Source organism: Hypomesus nipponensis, chromosome 3, assembly GCF_054491055.1.
Source record: "Hypomesus nipponensis isolate SF chromosome 3, ASM5449105v1, whole genome shotgun sequence".
Lineage (NCBI taxonomy): Eukaryota > Metazoa > Chordata > Actinopteri > Osmeriformes > Osmeridae > Hypomesus > Hypomesus nipponensis.
This window is the reverse complement of record NC_140363.1, coordinates 3,970,729-3,990,566: the sequence shown is the minus strand read 5'-3', so window position 1 is coordinate 3,990,566 and position 19,838 is coordinate 3,970,729. Positions and strand designations below refer to the sequence as shown.

Sequence of the window (19,838 nt, the reverse complement as noted above, 5' to 3'; positions counted from 1 at the left end):
TACTCAATGAACTGATGAGGAAGGCGAGTTCACTGCTGGGGATCATGCTGGACAGCTTGACAACTCATCTCATCGGATCCCCATAGTGATGATTCAATGGAGAAGCCATAGCCACAGAATAGACAACCAAAATAATAGCCCAGTATAATCCATTAACTAGTGAAGACGTATTTGATAATACCCATTATTATACCCATTGCCTTCGCAAGCACAAACCATTGTTATCTCACATATATATACAGTCATGGCCGAAATTGTTGGCACCCCAGAAATGTTTCCAGAAAATCAAATATTTCTCACAGAAAAGTATTGCAGTAACACATGTTTTGCTATCCACATGTTTATTCCCTTTGTGTGTATTGGAAGAAAACAAAAAAAAAGGAGAAAAAAAGCAAATTGGACATAATGTCAAACAAAACTCCAAAAATTGGCTGGTCAAAATTCTTGGCACCCTTTCAAAATTGTGGATAAATAAGATTGTTTCAAGCATGTGATGCTCCTTCAAACTCACCTGGGGCAAGTAACAGGTGTGGGCAATATAAAAATCACACCTGGGAGCAGATAAAAAGGAGAGAAGTTTACTTAGCTTTGATTGTGTGTGCCACACTAAGCATGGACAACAGAAAGAGTAGAAGAGAACTGTCTGAGGACTTGAGAACCAAAATTGTGGAAAAATATCAACAATCTCAATGTTACAAGTCCATCTCCAGAGATCTAGATGTGCCTTTGTCCACAGTGCGCAACATTATCAAGAAGTTTGCAATCCACGGCACTGTAGCTAATCTCCCTGGGCGTGGACGGAAGAGAAAAATTGATGAAAGGTTGCAATGCAGGATAGTCCGGATGGTGGATAAGCAGCCCCAAACAAGTTCCAAAGAAATTCAAGCTGTCCTGCAGGCTCAGGGAGCATCAGTGTCAGCGCGAACTATCCGTCGACATTTAAATGAAATGAAACGCTATGGCAGGAGACCCAGGAGGACCCCACTGCTGACACAGAGACATAAAAAAGCAAGACTACAGTTTGCCAAAATGTACTTGAGTAAGCCAAAATCCTTCTGGGAAAACGTCTTGTGGACAGATGAGACCAAGATAGAGCTTTTTGGTAAAGCACATCATTCTACTGTTTACCGAAAAAAGAATGAGGCCTACAAAGAAAAGAACACAGTACCTACAGTGAAATATGGTGGAGGTTCAATTATGTTTTGGGGTTGTTTTGCTGCCTCTGGCACTGGGTGCCTTGAATGTGTGCAAGGCATCATGAAATCTGAGGATTACCAAAGGATTTTGGGTCGCACTGTACAACCCAGTGTCAGAAAGCTGGGTTTGCGTCTGAGATCTTGGGTCTTCCAGCAGGACAATGACCCCAAACATACATCAAAAAGCACCCAAAAATGGATAGCAACAAAGCGCTGGAGAGTTCTAAAGTGGCCAGCAATGAGTCCAGATCTAAATCCCATTGAACACCTGTGGAGAGATCTTAAAATTGCTGTTGGGAAAAGGCACCCTTCCAATAAGAGAGACCTGGAGCAGTTTGCAAAGGAAGAGTGGTCCAAAATTCCGGATGAGAGGTGTAAGAAGCTTATTGATGGTTATAGGAAGCGACTGATTTCAGTTATTTTTTCCAAAGGGTGTGCAACTAAATATTAAGTTAAGGGTGCCAAGAATTTTGACCAGCCCATTTTGGGAGTTTTGTGTGACATTATGTCCAATTTGCTTTTTTTCCTCCCTTTTTTTTGTTGTTGTTCCAATACACACAAAGGGAATAAACATGTGTATAGCAAAACGTGTTACTGCAATACTTTTCTGTGAGAAATACTTGATTTTCCGGAAACATTTCTGGGTGCCAACAATTTCGGCCATGACTGTATATTTTTTTATTATTATTGTTTATTTTCGCGCCCCTCAGGCTCAGTCAATATTTGGACTACATAGACAACGTCGATGTCAAAAGGTTCGTCTTGGTCTCGATTGCGTTGCTTCTATTTGCATTTACGTTCCGCTGCACAGTTTAGGAGGTTACAACGTTTTTGTGGGGACAAAGTGCCTTTTGTCAACAAAGGGTAACCTGTGCTAGCTACTTCACCACGCTAACACACGTTAGCAACGACGCATGGATACAACGTGATAGACTTTCTAGCTTGCAAATTGGAGCTTGGATTACGAGTGAAAAATACCACCACATAGAAAGCGTCATAGTAGTATTTTTTGTAGCTTTCATAGTTCAATTTTACACAAAAAAACTGAAAGAGGGAAATGTTATGACGATATGACTATTGTGAAAACAGCCAGGTGGTGAGAGCCACCTAAGTGCTAAGTGAGAGCCTGTCAGCCTCCATTGACGATTGCGGCAGCAACAGTGTTTTCAACAGGTTGACACTGTCGATCTGCATCTGGTGAGTATTTTCTTAAATTTGTACCAGGGTCAATTTTACATCTAAATGGACAGCAGTGTTTTAAAGATATGGCAATTGCGAAGACAGCCAGCGGGTCAGCATAGTTTGTTATTTGTTTAAAACTTGGAATTTGAGTGAGACTGCGTCTTGTTTTGACGTTAGCCACAGAGTCACAGACTCGGCTCTCCCACTGGCAGTGTAGTAGACTACTACAGTATGCCACAGCTATGGCTAAACTTTTTTAACTACTTACTAACCGAGAGTGAGGTCATGCCGGGAAATATCAAACAGGCAGGAACATATCAGGAACATATCGACCGAGCACTAGCGAGGTTGATACGCCAAAGCCGAGGTTTGATATTTCCCGGCATGACTGAACGGTCGAGGTTAGTAAGTAGTTAATAAAGTTTAGCTTCAGTTTAAATTATCTGTCCATTCTATTGATCATCATGAAAATGATGATCATAAATATGATCTTTGTTACAGTGTCCAGAAAACTAATGCTGGATGATGCATTGGTCCACATGATTGTGAAGGATGCCCAGCCTTTACAGTGGTAGAGGACGACGGGTTTAAGGCCTTTGTCCACCTTTTGGACCCTACCTACGACATCCATGGGAGAATGGCCTTAAAGAAAATGGTGGAGGCCAAGTACAAGGCCACTAAAGAGGAGGCCATGGCTGAGGTGAGGAAGGCCTCTGCCGTTAGCCTGACGACTGACGTGGACTTCCATGAACATGAGCTTAACTGGCTGTACCATGTCACTACATTACAGACCAGGCAAAGCTGTCCACAGTTTGTTTAGGTGTAGGAAAGTTTCCCCAAAGCCACACAACAGCTCAGCTTGCTGAGGTAAAACACACCCTGATGGTAGAGTGGGGAATCAGAGGAAAGGTGAGAAGCCTGGTCACAGATTGTGCAGCCAACATGATTGCCTCTGAAAACCAGCTCAGAGTGCGGCATGTGACTTGTTTTCCCCATATCCTAAATCTTGTGGTGAAAAAATCCCTTTTTCAAACCCCAGAACTGGAAGAGATCCACACTCGGGCACGCAGAATTTTGGGTCATTTTAAATCCAGCACCAAAGCCAAAGAGAAGCTGTCGGAAATGCAGGTCAATATGGGAAGAAAATAACTGAAATTGATCCAGGAGGTGGACACCAGGTGGAACAGTGTTTTTGCCATGCTGGACAGACTCTACAATGTCAGAGAACCACTTGGTGCCGCTCTCACCACTTTGGGCAGACTTGAGTCCCATCACTGCTGAGGACTATGAGACAATCCGTCAGTGCCTTGCCGTTTTGGAGTTGTCAGAAGAGAAAAGGGTGTCTGGATCCAAAGTCATCCCACTAATCAAAATGCTGAAGCACACTGTGGTGGGACAGTGTGCCCAGATAAGGCACAACGTTGCTGCCAAACTTGTTACGAATTTGAAAAACAATTTGCTCGACAAGTTCACTCTCCTGGAGAAGATATCGACACTGTCTTTTGCAACACAGCTGGATCCCAGATTCAAAGCAGCGGGGTTCTGCAGTGCCACTTGTGCACAGGGTGCCAATGTGAGGCTGACCAGGGAATGTGCCCACTTCTTAGAGACCGATGTCTCAGAAGGTTCTGCTCCACAGGAGTCTGCAGCGACACCGGGTACCTTGGGTCAAAAAGCTGAGGACAACCTTTGGGCCCTGCTGGACTGCGAAGTTGGATCACAGCAGGTGACCAACCCAACTGCCAGTGCCACTGTGGAGGCTCAAGGGTATAGTATTTCCAATTGTATTGTTTGCTGCTGAATTACAATTGGTTGAATTAAATGACGATGCTTATTCTCTGTAGAATTAATACAAGTACATTTCTTTCTATACAGGTATTTGAAAGAACCAAATGTGGCCAAGACGGAGGGCCCTCTGGACTACTGGGTAACACGCAAGGCCCTTTACCCTCAGCTATTTAAAGTGGCCATGCAGTTCCTGTGTACACCATTATCCTCAGTGCCTTGTGAGAAGATCTTTTCCAAGGCTGGTGAAATTGTGAGCCAGAGGAGAAGCTGTCTGAAGCCCAGCACAGTTGAACAAATCCTGTTCCTAAATAAGAACTTATAAAATCAGACTGTTGCACAAACACATTCCCGTGAACCCCGTTATGGTACACTGCCTTTTCATATTGCACAAGCACATCCCCACTGTCCCCACAAGTATTCCCCTGATTCACAATACATATCACAAATGTGAGGAATGAGACACCTATATAAGCAGTGGTTGTGTTGGCTATGTGTTGTCTGTATCCGCGGTCATTTAATACTTCCATACACAGCATTCTACCGCCCTTATACAGTTTGCCGAACATTACAAAGTGTGGTGTAGATAAATCTCAGATTTGATTGTAGTTTTTGCATGTTCAACATGGATTACAGGTCAAAAGTTGAATGAACGAGTACTTATGTCCTTTCGATTTCTTACAGGGTAAGTTGTTGTTGCCCATGACACGCAAGCATTCTGCTAACAAATGCTGATTGGTTAGTGAAGGACTGACTACGACCAGAGATCCCGCTTGATGGCATCCGAAGCAGAACCAGAATGTCAGAGCATTAGCAACATTGGCAACAACATGCAAGATGTAGTCAAACCAGGTTCTTGCCAGCTATGGATGGGTGGGCTGTGGAGAATGTTTTCTGATTTAACTCTTTATAACTCGGAACAACAATCATCTCAATATTTACCACACACGTCTAATTAGTGATCTCCGATTTGGCGTATATGGCACGCAAAATAGATGTGTAAACCCGTGTCATAGATAAGCAGAAGTATGAGACAGGGTTGGCGGAGCAGACGCCATGCCGACTGCCGGGTCTTCTGCCTCTTTGTTAGGCTGTCACTCATAATTCCCGCCTCTGAGTTGCCTCGTCTCGTCTCGTCTCGTCATCTGCCGCTTGTACGGGGATCGGGTCGCGGGGGCAACGACCTAAGCAGGGAGGCCCAGGCTTCCCTCTCCCCGGCCACTTCCACCACCTCTTCCTGGGGGACCCCGAGGCGTTCCCAGGCCAGCCGAGTGACATAGTCCCTCCAGCGTGTCCTGGGTCTTCCCCGGGGCCTCTTCCCAGTGGGACGTGCCCGGAACACCTCACCAGGGACGCGTCCAGGAGGCATCCTAATCAGATGCCCGAGCCACCTCAGCTGGCTCCTCTCGACGCGGAGGAGCAGCGGTTCTACTCTGAGCCCCTCCCGGATGACCGAGCTTCTCACCCTATCTCTAAGGGAGAGCCCGGACACCCTGCGGAGAAAGCTCATTTCGGCCGCTTGTATTCGCGATCTCGTTCTTTCGGTCACTACCCATAGTTCGTGACCATAGGTGAGGGTAGGAACGTAGATCGACTGGTAAATAGAGAGCTTTGCCTTTCGACTCAGCTCCTTCTTCACCACGACGGACCGATGCAGAGCCCGCATCACTGCGGACGCCGCACCGATCCGCCTGTCGACCTCGCGCTCCATTCTTCCCTCACTCGTGAACAAGACCCCGAGATACTTGAACTCCTCCACTTGGTTCAGGATCTCCTCCCCGACCCGGAGATGGCACTCCACCCTTTTCCGGTCGATAACCATGGCCTCAGATTTGGAGGTGCTGATTCGCATCCCAGCCGCTTCACATTCGGTTGCGAACCGCTCCAGTGAGAGCTGAAGGTCACGGCCCGATGAAGCCAACAGGACCACATCATCTGCAAAAAGCAGCGACCCGATCCTGAGGTCACCAAACCGGACCCCCTCAACACCCTGGCTGCGCCTAGAAATCCTGTCCATATAGGTAATGAACAGAATCGGTGACATAGGGCAGCCCTGGCGGAGTCCAACCCTCACCGGAAACAAGTTCGACTTACTACCGGCAATGCGGACCAAACTCTGGCACCGGTCGTACAGGGACCGGACAGCCCCGATCAGGGAATCCGGTACCCCGTACTCTCGGAGCACCCCCCACATGAGCCCCCGAGGGACACGGTCGAACGCCTTTTCCAAATCCACAAAACATGTGTAGACTGGTTGGGCGAACTCCCATGTACCCTCCAGGACTCCGCGGAGGGTATAGAGCTGGTCCACTGTTCCACGGCCAGGACGAAAACCACATTGCTCCTCCTGAATCCGAGGTTCGACAATCCGGCGGACCCTCCTCTCCAGGACCCCTGAATAGACTTTCCCAGGGAGGCTGAGGAGTGTGATCCCCCTAAAGTTGGAGCACACCCTCCGGTCCCCCTTTTAAAGAGGGGAACCACCACCCCGGTCTGCCAGTCCAGAGGCACTGTCCCCGATGTCCACGCGATGTTGCAGAGTCGTGTCAACCAAGACAGCCCTACAACATCCAGAGCCTTAAGGAACTCCGGGCGGACCTCGTCCACCCCAGGGGCCCTGCCACCGCGGAGCTTTTCAACCACCTCGGCGACCTCGGCCCCAGAGATAGAAGGGCCCCCCCCGATGTCCCCAGACTCTGCCTCCACGTCGGAAAGCGTGTTGGTGGAATTAAGGAGGTCTTCAAAGTATTCCTTCCACCGATCCAGGACGTCCCCCGTCGAAGTCAGCAGCGCACCGTCCCCACCGTATACAGTGTTGACAGAGCACTGCTTCCCCCTCCTGAGTCGCCGGATGGTGGTCCAGAACCTTTTTGAAGCCGTTCGGAAGTCATTCTCCATGGCCTCGCCGAACTCCTCCCATGCCCGGGTTTTTGCCTCCGCGACCGCCAGAGCCGCGTTCCGCTTGGCCTGCCGGTACACATCAGCTGCCTCAGGAGTCCTACCAGCCAATAAAGCCCGATAGGCCTCCTTCTTCAGCTTGACGGCATCCCTCACCTCCGGAGTCCACCACCGGGTCCGAGGGTTACCGCCGCGACATGCACCGACCGCCTTGCGGCCGCAGCTCCGGTCAGCCGCTTCAACAATGGAGGCCCGGAACATGGCCCATTCGGACTCAATGTCCCCGGCCCCCCCCGAGACATGATCGAAACTCTCCCGGAGGTGGGAGTTGAAGCTCCTTCTGACAGAGGGTTCCGCCAGCCGTTCCCAGCAGACCCTCACATTACGTTTGGGCCTGCCAGGCCTGACCGGCGTCCTCCCCCACCATCGGAGCCAACTCACCACCAGGTGGTGATCAGTTGACAGCTCCGCCCCTCTCCTCACCCGCGTGTCCAAGACATGCGGCCTCAAGTCCGACGACACGACTACGAAGTCGATCATCGAACTGAGACCTCGGGTGTCCATGTGCCAGGTGCACATATGGACACCCTTATGCTTGAACATGGTGTTCGTTATGGACTAACCGTGTTTAGCACAGAAGTCCAACAACAGAACACCACTCGGGTTCAGATCGGGGGGGCCGTTCCTCCCAATCACGCCCCTCCAGGTCTCACTGTCATTGCCCACATGAGCATTGAAGTCCCCCAGGAGGACGAGGGAATCCCCGGGAGGAGCGCTTTCCAGCACCCCCTCCAGAGACTCCAAAAAGGCTGGGTACTCTGAGCTGCCGTTTGGTGCATAAGCACAAACGACAGTGAGGACCCGTCCCCCCACCCGAAGGCGGAGGGAGGCTACCCTCTCATCCACCGGGGTGAACCCCAATGTACAGGCACCGAACCGAGGGGAAACAAGTATTCCCACCCCAGCTCGACGCCTCTCACCAAAGGCAACTCCAGAGTGGAAGAGAGTCCAGCCCCTCTCAAGGAGACTGGTTCCGGAGCCCGTGCTGTGCGTCGAGGCGAGGCCGACTATATCTAGCCGGAAACTCTCTACCTCGCGCACCAGCTCAGGCTCCTTTCCCGCCAGCGAGGTGACGTTCCACGTCCCTAAAGCTAGCTTCTGCAGCCGAGGATCGGACCGCCAAGGCCCCCGCCTTCGGCCGCCGCCCGTCTCACACTGCACCCGACCCCCATGACCCCTCCTGCGGATGGTGAGCCCACTGGAAGAGGGTCCCACGTTGTCTCTTCGGGCTGTGCCCGACCGGGCCCCATGGGAAAAGGCCCGGCCACCAGGCGCTCGCCATCGAGCCCCACCCCCGGGCCTGGCTCCAGGGGGGGGCCCCGGTGACCCGCTTCCGGGCAGGGGCAACTGGGAACCATTGTTGTGTTTCTTCATGGTTGGTTTTTTGAGCCACGCTTTGTCTGGTCTTTCACCTGGAACCTGTTTGCCTTGGGAGACCCTACCAGGGGCATAAAGCCCCCGACAACATAGCTTCCAGGATCACTAGGACACGCAAACCCCTCCACCGCGGTAAGGTGGTGACTCATGGAGGGGCCTCTGAGTTGCCCCCTAGGCAAAATCGGGGCCAAAAGTCTGAAACTGAAAAAAAAAACTGAAACTGAAGAAAAAAAACCTGAAACTCAAAAAAAGAGTTTTGAATCTGAAAACATGAAATGTGAAACTCTGTGAAAATATGAAAATGAAAATTAATAACTTATTCAAAATAATTCCAGAATTTAATCGAAATTTTATTCAACCTGAAAAAAAAATTGGTATGCTTATTTTTTCTTTGAAAACATGGTTTTATTTTTCAGGTTTTCTACCAAAACGTACATTTAAAATGTCAAGCTTTAGTTTTTCGACTAAAGATTTTTTTTTTCAAATTAACAAAACATTTGGCCCTGATTTAGCTCCATATAGTCCAATTATTTGTTTGTAAACATTCGGGATGCGCGTGCAATCTGGTTGCAGAAAACCGGGAAAGGATAGCATTTTAAATGGCAAAAGGACCACGCAGATTATACAAATAGTTAGATTTAAAAAGACCTAAAACGTTGAGGAGGACAGCCTTTAAGAGAGAAAGCGATTACCCATTGATCTGTCGTATCAGAATTTTTAGGTCACGAAAGTTTTGAAACTTTGAGTGGGAATGTCGCCCGGGACACACCGTTTGGTCAGATTATTTTTCAGATTTGTTTAAACTGGCAATCTGAGTGAGACTGCATCCCCGTTACACTGTTTTGACGTTAGCCTCAGTCAGACTCGCCGACTGGCAGTGTGCACAATGTTGTATTTCACTCCATTCTACAACAGAAACGTCAGGAGGACTGCCTAATGTAGATACGAGCCTGATGGAGATAGCCAGCATCTCGGATTTCTTTAACCAAGCCTGTTTCATTCGTCATTTGCCTGAGAAAGCGACCTCCATTAGCCAGGCTAGTTTTGTCCGATCACTTGGTCAGGCTTTTTAAGGGTATTGGGGTCAAGTGACTTTTGTGCATAGACAAGTGAAAAGTAAATGTATTTGTCCAAAGGCCAAGAGCCTCAAAAAGTTAATTTCAAGCCCTGCAATCCAGTGGCCAGAGATGTATGATGACCTGATTGACACTCCAAGTGTAATAGAGAGAAGTTCGTCTTTTGCAACCGACATGCGCAGTTGAGCCTGCTTGACAGTTGTGTGACCTATGGTGATAGTTGGTCTATATAGCTCCATAGACCTCCATTCATTCTGCACTCGACCGTTAGCGTCCTCATATGGAACTTCAGTAGAACTGCAACCAGTTCAGAACCCGGAAGTTTCCCGAGAGTGGGAGTTCTCCCTATATTTGACGTTCTCTGATTACAAGCGAGCTGATTGGATTGTAGACGGAAGTCTTCTCATTTGACTGTAACTGAAAACTTCCGCCTTGTTGAGTTGTGAAGAAACCATTGCAGCTAGCGACTATTCAACAATCGCCGAACGAACTTGCCGATTGAAGAACTAAAAAGAAAGGTAGACTAGTTACATATGGAACAATAATCATAACTATTTACATATATTGTCACGTACCCATAAAGTAATTTGTCACTCACTAATTTGTCAATCGTCTTGTGTTTAGCTTGGTAGTTTATACGCGCTAGCTATCCAGCCATCTGGCTAGAGCTAACTACAGTAATCTAACCAAAGCCATTGCAGAGCAGACGAGGCCTCGGCTTGCTAACTTGCTAGCTAGCCAGTCAAATCGTACCTGTCATGTGTGTTAATGCTGTATTGATTTAACAATATTGTCAGAATCGTTGTCATGCAATTCTAGATCTTATCCACTCAATTATCAATAAATACAGCAAACGTCTAAGTTGTTAGATCTGAAGCATGTCAAAGTAGCATTGGCTCATCTGTCTATGTACGTAGCTAGACAGCTACTACTAAGTATCCCAGCAGCTGTGGTAGTGGTAATAGCTAGTGGTAGGGTTCTCATGAACAGTACTCAGCCGAAAAGGAGATCCTGACAATGAATACTGTTCTCTATTTGTCCAGGTTGCTAACGCTCTGGGGCCTGTTGGATTCACGGTCTGTGTGGGTGGGTGAGTGTATGTTTGAGTGTGTGTGTGAGTTGCTGCCTGCTTGTGCTGCACCTGTATATTGAGCGCAGTTCCTCCTGGAGGATGACAATGGAGGAGATGAAGAACGAAGCGGAGACAAGCTCCATGGTTTCCATGACGCTATATGCTGTGATGTACCCAGTGTTCAATGAGGTGAACTTTATGTTCTGTGTGCCTGTCTGTGTGTTTGACGTTGAGAGCCAGAGATTCACTGCTGAGCCTTTACTAATGGTTAGGTTGTATGGTTTTCTTCTTTTTGTTATCAGTTGGAGAGAATCAACCTATCAGCTGCTCAGACATTGCGGGCAGCCTTCATCAAGGTAGAACGTCATAGTCATGGCGTGAAACACAACCTCAAACAATCACACAGTTTTTTTTCCACACAGCTGGATTTTAGACACTGCTTTATTTACTATATCTGTAATGCATAACAAACTCTACACAGAGGTTGGGAGATTTGTCTGTTCGGCCATTTGTCATGAGTAATATCTACATGGACACTGGGTCTTTGACTAGTAGCCTATTACCAGGCTAATCTTTGAGTTTGTGTGTCTGAGAGAGTGTGAAGTTTAGGATGATTTAAAATGGGATTGTTGTGTTCTTTCACTAGGCCGAGAGGGAGAACCCAGGTTTGACCCAGGATATTATCATGAAGATTCTGGAGAAGAAGAATGTCCAGATCAACTTCACTGAATCCTTACTGCGCATGGCTGCGGACGATGTGGAAGGTGAGTGAGCACGCATGAGATATGCCTGGTGTAAGTAGATTATTGAAACACTCTTTCTCTGTTCATTCTTTTCAGTGCACCTATTCTTTTTATTTACAGAGTTTATGATCGACCGTCCCGAAAAGGAGTTTCAAGACCTGAACGAGAAGGCCAGAGCTCTGAAACACATCCTCAGCAAGATTCCAGATGAGATCAATGACAGAGTCCGCTTCTTACAGACCATTAAGTAAGGTTGAACCCTAAACAAACTCAGAACATACAGGATGCATTAAATCTCATACTCAAATGATATGTAATATTTTTACTACTACACATTCTTGGCCCACAGACATCATTATTAATGAATTATCCATTCTGGTTTGATGTTTATTTCCTGCAGAGACATTGCCAGTGCCATAAAGGAATTACTGGACACAGTCAACAACGTCTTTAAAAAATACCAGTACCAGAATCGCAGAGTGAGACACACAAACACATGTTAATCTTGTTAGTCAGCCACATTGTCTTTGTCAATGCTCTTCAATTTTCTGACCTTACCCAGGCCTTGGAGCATCAGAAGAAAGAGTTTGTGAAATACTCTAAAAGCTTCAGCGACACCCTCAAAACATACTTCAAAGACGGAAAGTGAGTAGGCAGAACTTGGTTCCATCCCATGTGAAATAGTTTTGTTTAACATGCACAACATCGAGATCCTCATCTTCAGTATGTTTGTGTGTCAAGCCATGTCTACTAATGTTGTTGTGGGGAGACAAGAAAACGATTTTTCATTTGTTAAAAGACTGTTAATTACACTGCTCCCTACTGAGAATTGTTGCATTGTAGATTGCAAGTGTTTAGTGTTAGTCCAATTGTTACTCCCTGTCTTCCAGGGCGATAAATGTGTTCATCAGTGCAAACCGGCTCATCCACCAAACCAACCTCATACTGCAGACCTTCAAAACTGTGGCTTAGCCCAGGAGACCACATCCCAGCTTCCCAGAAGGCAAAAATCCAAACTGGTGGCCTGTTGAAGCATACATGTATGTAATATAGAAGAGTTGATTTTAGGGCAGGGGTTAGTTTTTATTCCATTCATTCAAATTCCAGAGACTGAAAAGTGCAATTTGTTTTTGGCAAGGCTTTTTTTTTTTTTTTTTAAGTCTTTAGATGGAATTGAACTGCCCCTGTCTGGTTGATTTTATTGAACAGTTTTAATTTATAACCCTGGTCTAGTTGGGAAATAGGCAAGGTGTTTAATTAAATACTAATTGCCATTTTTCTAATATATTCATGTGATTATTTTACTTTTAGCGTTTTAATTGTGATTTCAGTCACACACCCGTGGGAGAATGTTTGGTCAAGTGCTATCCTCCACTCGGCCCCCTCCTCCTTCCATTACACTGATCTGTTAACACAGGATAGGAAAAAGTAACGGGCTCAGTATCCACTTGTTACGCTGTGTCCCGTGACTGCAGTGCAGATGAAGGACAGGAGAACAGGAGAGGATAAAACAGTAGGCTTAACTGATGAAATTGCTTCCCTTTATCCAACGGCGGAAAGCTAGAATACTTAAGCACAGTGTGCGCCTTACCAAGTCCTGTAGCATTCCCTTCTCTCAGGAGAGGGCAATCAGTCCCTGCTGTTCAAAGACAGCAAGATAAATGAAGTCCTGTATTTAATTGATATCTGATTGCAAATATTCAATAAATAGTTTCCAAATCGTTTTTGAATGGTGTTTTTTGGAGTTATGTTTTGGGGAAAGCCATGGAGGGAGTTTGCAGAGTGTATATTTTCATATTAGTTGAGAGCACAAGGAAAATAATTATTGATGGGTGTAGCAGGATAGGATATAGCTTTGGTCATGAACTCTGAGACATTGAGTGTTATAATGATGTTTAGGAATTAATATGGCATGACTACAAGTTTGGCAAATGTCCTTTTTCTTATTTTGTTATTTGTTATGTTCTTGAAATGTCTGAATCGTCACTTCGAGTCACTTTGCAAGAGATACCACCTTTTTAAAACATGGATCTACAAGACCAAGTCGCTCAGGTACAGTGCAAGCAAATAAATGCAGATTTTACAGTGAAGGGATGAAGCAGCACTTGTTCATCTTAGTAAGTTTATTGGCATGCACACAGGCATCAAGAATGTACGGACTTGTTGGTTTCATATTGGACAAAAGGAAATCTACTTAACCATACTGGACAACATGAAGCTCTAAAATAAACAGCTTGTAAGCTTGATCTGGAATATTGTTCCAAGAACTACAAGAGAATAAAAAATGATCACAAAACTTCAAAGCAATTAACTTGAATTACATATAACAAAATTATACAACCAATGAATAGTAACAAGCAGTAAGCAAATAAGTTTTCTTAGGATCAATTTATAGAACTTGGATGTTTATACAAGATATATAAATATATATATATATGATTTCATATGAGTTATTTCATTGTATAAAAAAGTTACAATGGATACCGCTTGGTATCCACAAACCCTTTCACTTCAGGAGCCCTGCCCTCCTGAGGGCCTTGTCCACGTTGGGGACCAGTTGTCTGTGGTAGTCCCATAATCTGGTGTCCTGATGTAGTTCATTCTTTGTCAGTGCATTTTGCAGGGCAGCTCTGACATGGATGATCCGACACACCTCTGGGGGAACCTCCACCACATCCTTGAAGGTGTGCAGTACGCTGTGCACTGATGTCTGCTCCACCGCTCTGGAGACACACAAGAAGGTGTAAGCACATCGATAGTGAATGAGTGATTTCTAATGAATGCAAGTCCATGGGAAAAAACAGTAACTAAAATTACACATTGGAAGTCAGAGACCAGAAAGTTTGCTTTGCAGATTGGATGAACATTCTTGTATGATTTCATACAATGTGTACATAAAATGACACTGGCCCCAACACCTGCCTTGGCTGCACTACCATCTTGAATGGGTGTGATGTTTTTGATGTTTGCTTCCAGTTTGGCTCTTCTCTGTAGATGTGCTCCAAAATGTTGACACCTGGCACCCCCTCCCAGTAGGGTACATGGTACCTTCCACTCAGATCAAACTGGGTGTTAGGGAATATATGGTTCTGGATCATGAAAATTCCTGCCTGTGCAAAGGGATGGATGGAGACAGTTTACAGCAAATGTTATAACAATTATATTCCCACAAGCATTTTCACATACACTCACCTGTGGGTACTGTCTTTGCAGCATGTCGAAAGCAGACTTGAGGCTGGTGTGTTGATACGGTACTATGATCTCATCTATATCATTAAGTAAGACGTAATGCGAGTGATACATGTATCTGTACACACAATCGTTGAGTGTTGCCAGCTGGCCGTAGTAATGTAATTCACCTCCTTGGTCTGGTGTCCAGCCAGGCGATGGAGTGAGGTAAAGTTCAATGGGCCAGGGCAGCACCTCCACAAAGCCCTCCTGACTGTAGCTCTTCAGCAGCATGTCTAGCTCTAGTCCACAGCTAGTGTTATACACCACAACCCTGCCAACACCCAGCAATCTGGGAGACAAAGAGCATGGAGGTCCTGTATTGAGGGTGCATTATGCTGCCAGACACTTGCAGACACACAGTGCTTCCATCATCAGTGTAGACACTCACCTGTACATCTCTAGGCTCTGGGTAAATTGAAGCACATTGTTGTAGTTCCCAAAGAGGTTGGAGATGCAGACGGTGAAGTTAAACTGATAGTGATAGCCCTCCTCCCTTTTCTGTCCACTCTGCAGATTTTTGATGGGGAGGAAGGTCTGCTCCAGCGTACTATTGACATTGGCATGTGGTATCAACGTGACATATTTCACAATGCTACAGTAAGCAGGAATCTTACAGAGGATGTCAGTGGTAGCAAAGGGGAAGCCAAAGTGATCAGAGTGCATCAGCACCTGAGCGGGCAAGGTAGTCGACATATTATCCATGCAGCAGAACACACAGAAGAGATCCTGGACCGAGTCTCTCTTGAACACACTGATAATTCGCACCACGTTCTCCTCCAACCTGCGCTCCAAGTAGGCGGACACCAGTAGATGTTTGGTGCCAGTTAGAGGGGTGAGGGTCTCATTTGACACGTGAAGTGAAAGACAAAGATCTTCTGATTTGGTTGGAACAGCATAAGACTTCATACGAGTTATGAATCCAAAAATGACCATACATGCAACTGCATATATGAGAATGAGAATAACCTTCCATTGTAGTTTTATTCGTTGCATTTGGGTACGATGAGATGGTCAAACCTGAGACAAAGTTTAATCTAGGCTTATTAACAAAGGGGATACATCTTGAAAACTGTACAGGTATGCACTTTCTATTACAAACATCCATAAGAGACAAGACTAGACAAACTGCAGTAAGTTGATACAAATGAATTCATACAGTTTAGGCTTGTTTTGAATTTACAAGAACTCACCTAATCACTGAATTATTCTTTTAATTGGAGGCAATCATATCCAATGCATAGTCATGTGAACAGTCACACATTCGCTGCACCCTGCACAAACAGAAATTATTTCACAATTAACTTGGGAGTAAACAATGCTTACATTTAATGTTTAATATAACTAAATCTGTGCGGGTGCACACACAATCATACACATTGATTTAGTTCAGGGATGCACAATTTTGAACTTTTCAAGTATTACAGCACTATTTATTGGGTGTGCTCACACCTTCGGCGAACACAACCATTGTTCTCTCACATATATATTATTATTTACCCACCTCTAAGGATCCCTGAATATTTGGACTACATGCACAATGTCAGAGTCAAAATGTTTGTCTTGGTCCCGATTGGTTGCTTCTATCCACCTTATTCCTAGCTCCCATGATCCATTTCCTGAATTATGGTTGCGTCTTCCGGAGCTGGCGATTGTCATGGTGCGCTTATAAACTGTCATTGCGGTAAGCTAATTCTGATGCGAAATAAAACATGTGGGAACACAGCCTGTTACACCTGATACTGGACAATTTGATCATACCTCTGCCTTCTACTATCGAGGGATGGGAGGACGACCTGAAAAAGTGGCCTCAATTAACGTACACTAGCATATTTAGCCACTTTATTAACTCTGTTGCTACGGACGATGAAGCGATGAATAACCTGAAAAGCTCTGAGTCTTATCAGTAACTAGGCACCTCCACAGCAATAAAGTTGGTCGCGTTTTAATAAAGGAGGTGGGACACAACCGTGTCTACCTTAAAGCAGATATAGAGCCTGGTCAGACCCTTACAAAAAAGAAGTATACTTCAAGTTTATTTTGTAAGTATACTTAGTATAAAAAGTATACTATTATCATGTTACTTAAAGTATACTAGCAGTGTACTTATTTATATACTTTTTTTGTACTAAGTAAACTGAATTGGCCCACTTTTTAGGTCATTTAGTACACTTTAAAGTACACTTGTAGTGTATTTCAAGGTTTACTTTTGAATACTGCAAAGTAGCCTGTGTAGTGCACTTTCAGTTCATCAAGTATACTTCCTAAAGTACTTCAAAGTATACTTTGGAATACTCTAAAGTAACCTGTGTAGTGCACTTTGAGTTCATGAAGTACACTTCCTAAAGAACCTCAAAGTATACTTTGCAATACTTTCAAGTGCACTTTCATTTGATGTATGTACATAAACAAGTAAACTTCTAAATGTAATTTTACTATTATTTATTTATGTTAAAATGTTTATGGGCCCCTCAAGCATCTCAGATCTTCAGTCACTCGGCGAGAACATGGCCCTCGTAACAATTTACTGCAGATTCATAACTCTTAACTACGTATTCATTAATGTTCCTAGAATCCAGCTGTGGTTATCAAATGTAACAGTCATTTAACTCATGGTTACAATGGTACCAGCACAACAATGACAATTACCACGCAACAAAACTCTACATTCTAAGCAGACACATTTAAAAAACGAAATTCATGAAGTTACATTTGTATTTCGAACAAACGGCAAACTTATCAGCAAATTTTAACACTATTTGCCGCCTTGCATCATGGGAATTGACTAGCCAATGAGCCACACTATCTTCATTATTTCACGTCGTTATTTCGTTCTTCAGTCAGTTTGACAGTATAACCTTCAAATTTTCAAGTTGCTTTTTCGTTTTTTTCCATTAATACTCCAATTGATAATTATTAGTATAAGAGTATAGGGTTTCAGAATGTTTTAGCAGTAATTAAGGTTACAGCTTCAGTAACAAAAAAAGATTCAATGTGCAATGCATTATATTTTCATAGAAATGAATAATTAGAATGAGATGGATCTAAAAAATGTAACCTGTAATGTACTTTAAAATTATTTTGACTGTTTTTGCTGTATAATAATCGAAAACATACATCCTACTCCAGAAAAAAATGTATACCATTTTCTGTTTCTAAGCATACTTCTTAAAAGTATGTTAATGAGTACGTAGTGAAGAGCTACGAATCTGCAGTAAACTTTTATGAGGGCCCCATTCTCGCCAAGTGACTCAAGTTCTGAGGCGTTTGAGGGGCCCATAAACATTTTAATACATTAGTAAATAATAGTAAAATTACATTTAGAAGTTTACTTGTTGACGTACTTACATTAAATGAAAGTGCACTTGAAAGTATTGCAAAGTATACTTTGAGGTTCTTTAGGAAGTATACTTGATGAACTCAAAGTGCACTACACAGGTTACTTTAGAGTATTCCAAAGTATACTTTGAAGTACTTTAGGAAGTATTCTTGATGAACTGAAAGTGCACTACACAGGCTAATTTGCAGTATTCAAAAGTGAACTATTTTCAAAGCATACTTAAAAGTATATTAAAGTAAACTATGTTCTTAGTATACTTCTTAAAAGTATATTAAAAGTTAACTATTTTCTAAGCATACTTCTTAAAAGTATATCAAAAGTGAACTAAAAGTGTACTATCCATATTTTAGTATACTTATAGTATACTTTAATATACTTCTTTTTTGTAAGGGGATCCTCAAAGTCCCACATCACCGGTCCTGGGTTTTAGTTTCATTGTCAGGTGAAATACAAACGGCTGGGTGCCCATGTGTTGCTGGACCAGGGCACTACTAACCCACAAAAATTCATACCTTTACTGGCAGAACTGTGACTAAATCTGTGGAGGTCTTTCGTAGCCCAAACACAAAGTAGAATGCGGATTTCCTCCGTCGGTTTATTGTCCACAAAATGAAATGAGTACCTTGGGTTAAATTCGTTTTCAACAAACAACATATTACGTTGTTCTGATTGGTTGTAGGTCTATCCAATTGAGCGAAGAGGCATTTGTTTTACATTTACATTTATTCATTTAGCAGACGCTTTTATCCAAAGCGACTTCCAAGAGAGAGCTTTACAAAAGAGCATAGGTCACTGATCATAACAACGAGATTGTCCCAAACATTGCAAGTAGCCAAAAACATGAAGCATACATTGTGAAAAAGCTAAACAAGTGCCAAAAGGGAAGACCCATAAGAGCATGCAGTTATACAAGTTACAAATTAAAACAACATGAACCACAAAATTGCAGGACTGTACCTATAGAAGACAATCAACAGTAACATATTTCACAGCGAGTACAAGACTTAGCTTCGTTATATCTAATCTAAAAGAGCAATGAGTCACTTAATAAGAGTCATTGTGATCCTGGAGGAAACAAACTGACAAGTCCAGCCAAGAATTCTTAAGTGCCGTTGTACTCCCGGAACAAGTGCGTCTTGAGCCTTTTCTTGAAGGTGGGGAGACAGTCAGTGTCCCTGATGGAGGTGGGGAGCTGGTTCCACCATTGGGGGGCCAGGCAGGAGAAGAGCTTGTTTTGGGACCGGGCAGTCTTGAGCGGTGGGACCACCAGGCAGTTGTCTGAAGAAGACCGTAGGTGACGGGTGGGGGTGTAAGGTTGCAGGAGAGACTTGATGTAGACGGGTGAAGTCCCGTTCACTGCTCGGAAGGTCAGTACCAGGGTCTTGAATCTGAAACGGGCGTTGATGGGTAGCCAGTGGAGAGAGATGAGTTTTTCGAGTTCGGTTGAAACACGCCCCATAGTCACAGCCCAACAGAGTTTTCAGACTCATATTCTGACTAGAATTATGAATATGACAACGTCAGGCTACCGTTTAAGAGGTTACAAAGTTTTAGTGGCAAAAAATGCCTTGTGTCCACAAAGGGAACTCAATGCTAACGTCACAACTTCAGCACACGTTAGCAACGACACATGGATAACCCCCCCCCCTGTCCTCCTTTTTGACCCTTTGTCCTCCTTTTTGGACCCAAGTGTCCTCCTTTTCAGGGTCATGCTTCTGGTCACCCTACGTGCATATATGTGCTGTTGCACAGCGAGTATCATGTTGCGCCGTGGTGTACATGCAACATCATACATTTAAGCAAATCAAGACTTGCATGTACAGTAAGTAATGTCACATTAAATAATTTATTTAAATTCAAGCTTGTGTGGTGCATCGCTGT

At 44.4% G+C, this 19,838-nt stretch overlaps 3 protein-coding genes across 3 annotated transcripts; 2 read left to right on the top strand and 1 right to left on the bottom strand.

Annotated features, from left to right (window-relative positions):
- Nucleotides 1–3,594: 3,594 nt before the first annotated feature.
- LOC146299392 (E3 SUMO-protein ligase ZBED1-like) lies at nt 3,595–4,488 on the top strand. The gene is made up of 2 exons (XM_084683126.1): nt 3,595–4,145; nt 4,254–4,488. Exons 1-2 carry the CDS (start codon nt 3,595–3,597, stop codon nt 4,486–4,488), a joined length of 786 nt encoding a protein of 261 aa, XP_084539252.1.
- Nucleotides 4,489–9,908: 5,420 nt separating this feature from the next.
- Nucleotides 9,909–13,113, top strand: LOC146299391 (programmed cell death protein 10). Its single transcript, XM_084684524.1, has 8 exons — nt 9,909–10,092; nt 10,618–10,835; nt 10,949–11,002; nt 11,293–11,410; nt 11,510–11,636; nt 11,790–11,868; nt 11,952–12,034; nt 12,280–13,113. The coding sequence occupies exons 2-8, from the start codon at nt 10,746–10,748 to the stop codon at nt 12,359–12,361; spliced, it is 633 nt and encodes a 210-aa protein (XP_084540650.1). The 5' UTR covers nt 9,909–10,092; nt 10,618–10,745; the 3' UTR covers nt 12,362–13,113.
- A 387-nt stretch (nt 13,114–13,500) lies between these two features.
- Nucleotides 13,501–15,891, bottom strand: LOC146299390 (glycosyltransferase family 92 protein ZK381.2-like). The gene is made up of 5 exons (XM_084684525.1): nt 15,811–15,891; nt 15,009–15,637; nt 14,582–14,909; nt 14,312–14,499; nt 13,501–14,112 (listed from the first exon to the last, which is right to left on the bottom strand). The coding sequence occupies exons 2-5, from the start codon at nt 15,611–15,613 to the stop codon at nt 13,896–13,898; spliced, it is 1,338 nt and encodes a 445-aa protein (XP_084540651.1). The 5' UTR covers nt 15,614–15,637; nt 15,811–15,891; the 3' UTR covers nt 13,501–13,895.
- Nucleotides 15,892–19,838: the final 3,947 nt, after the last annotated feature.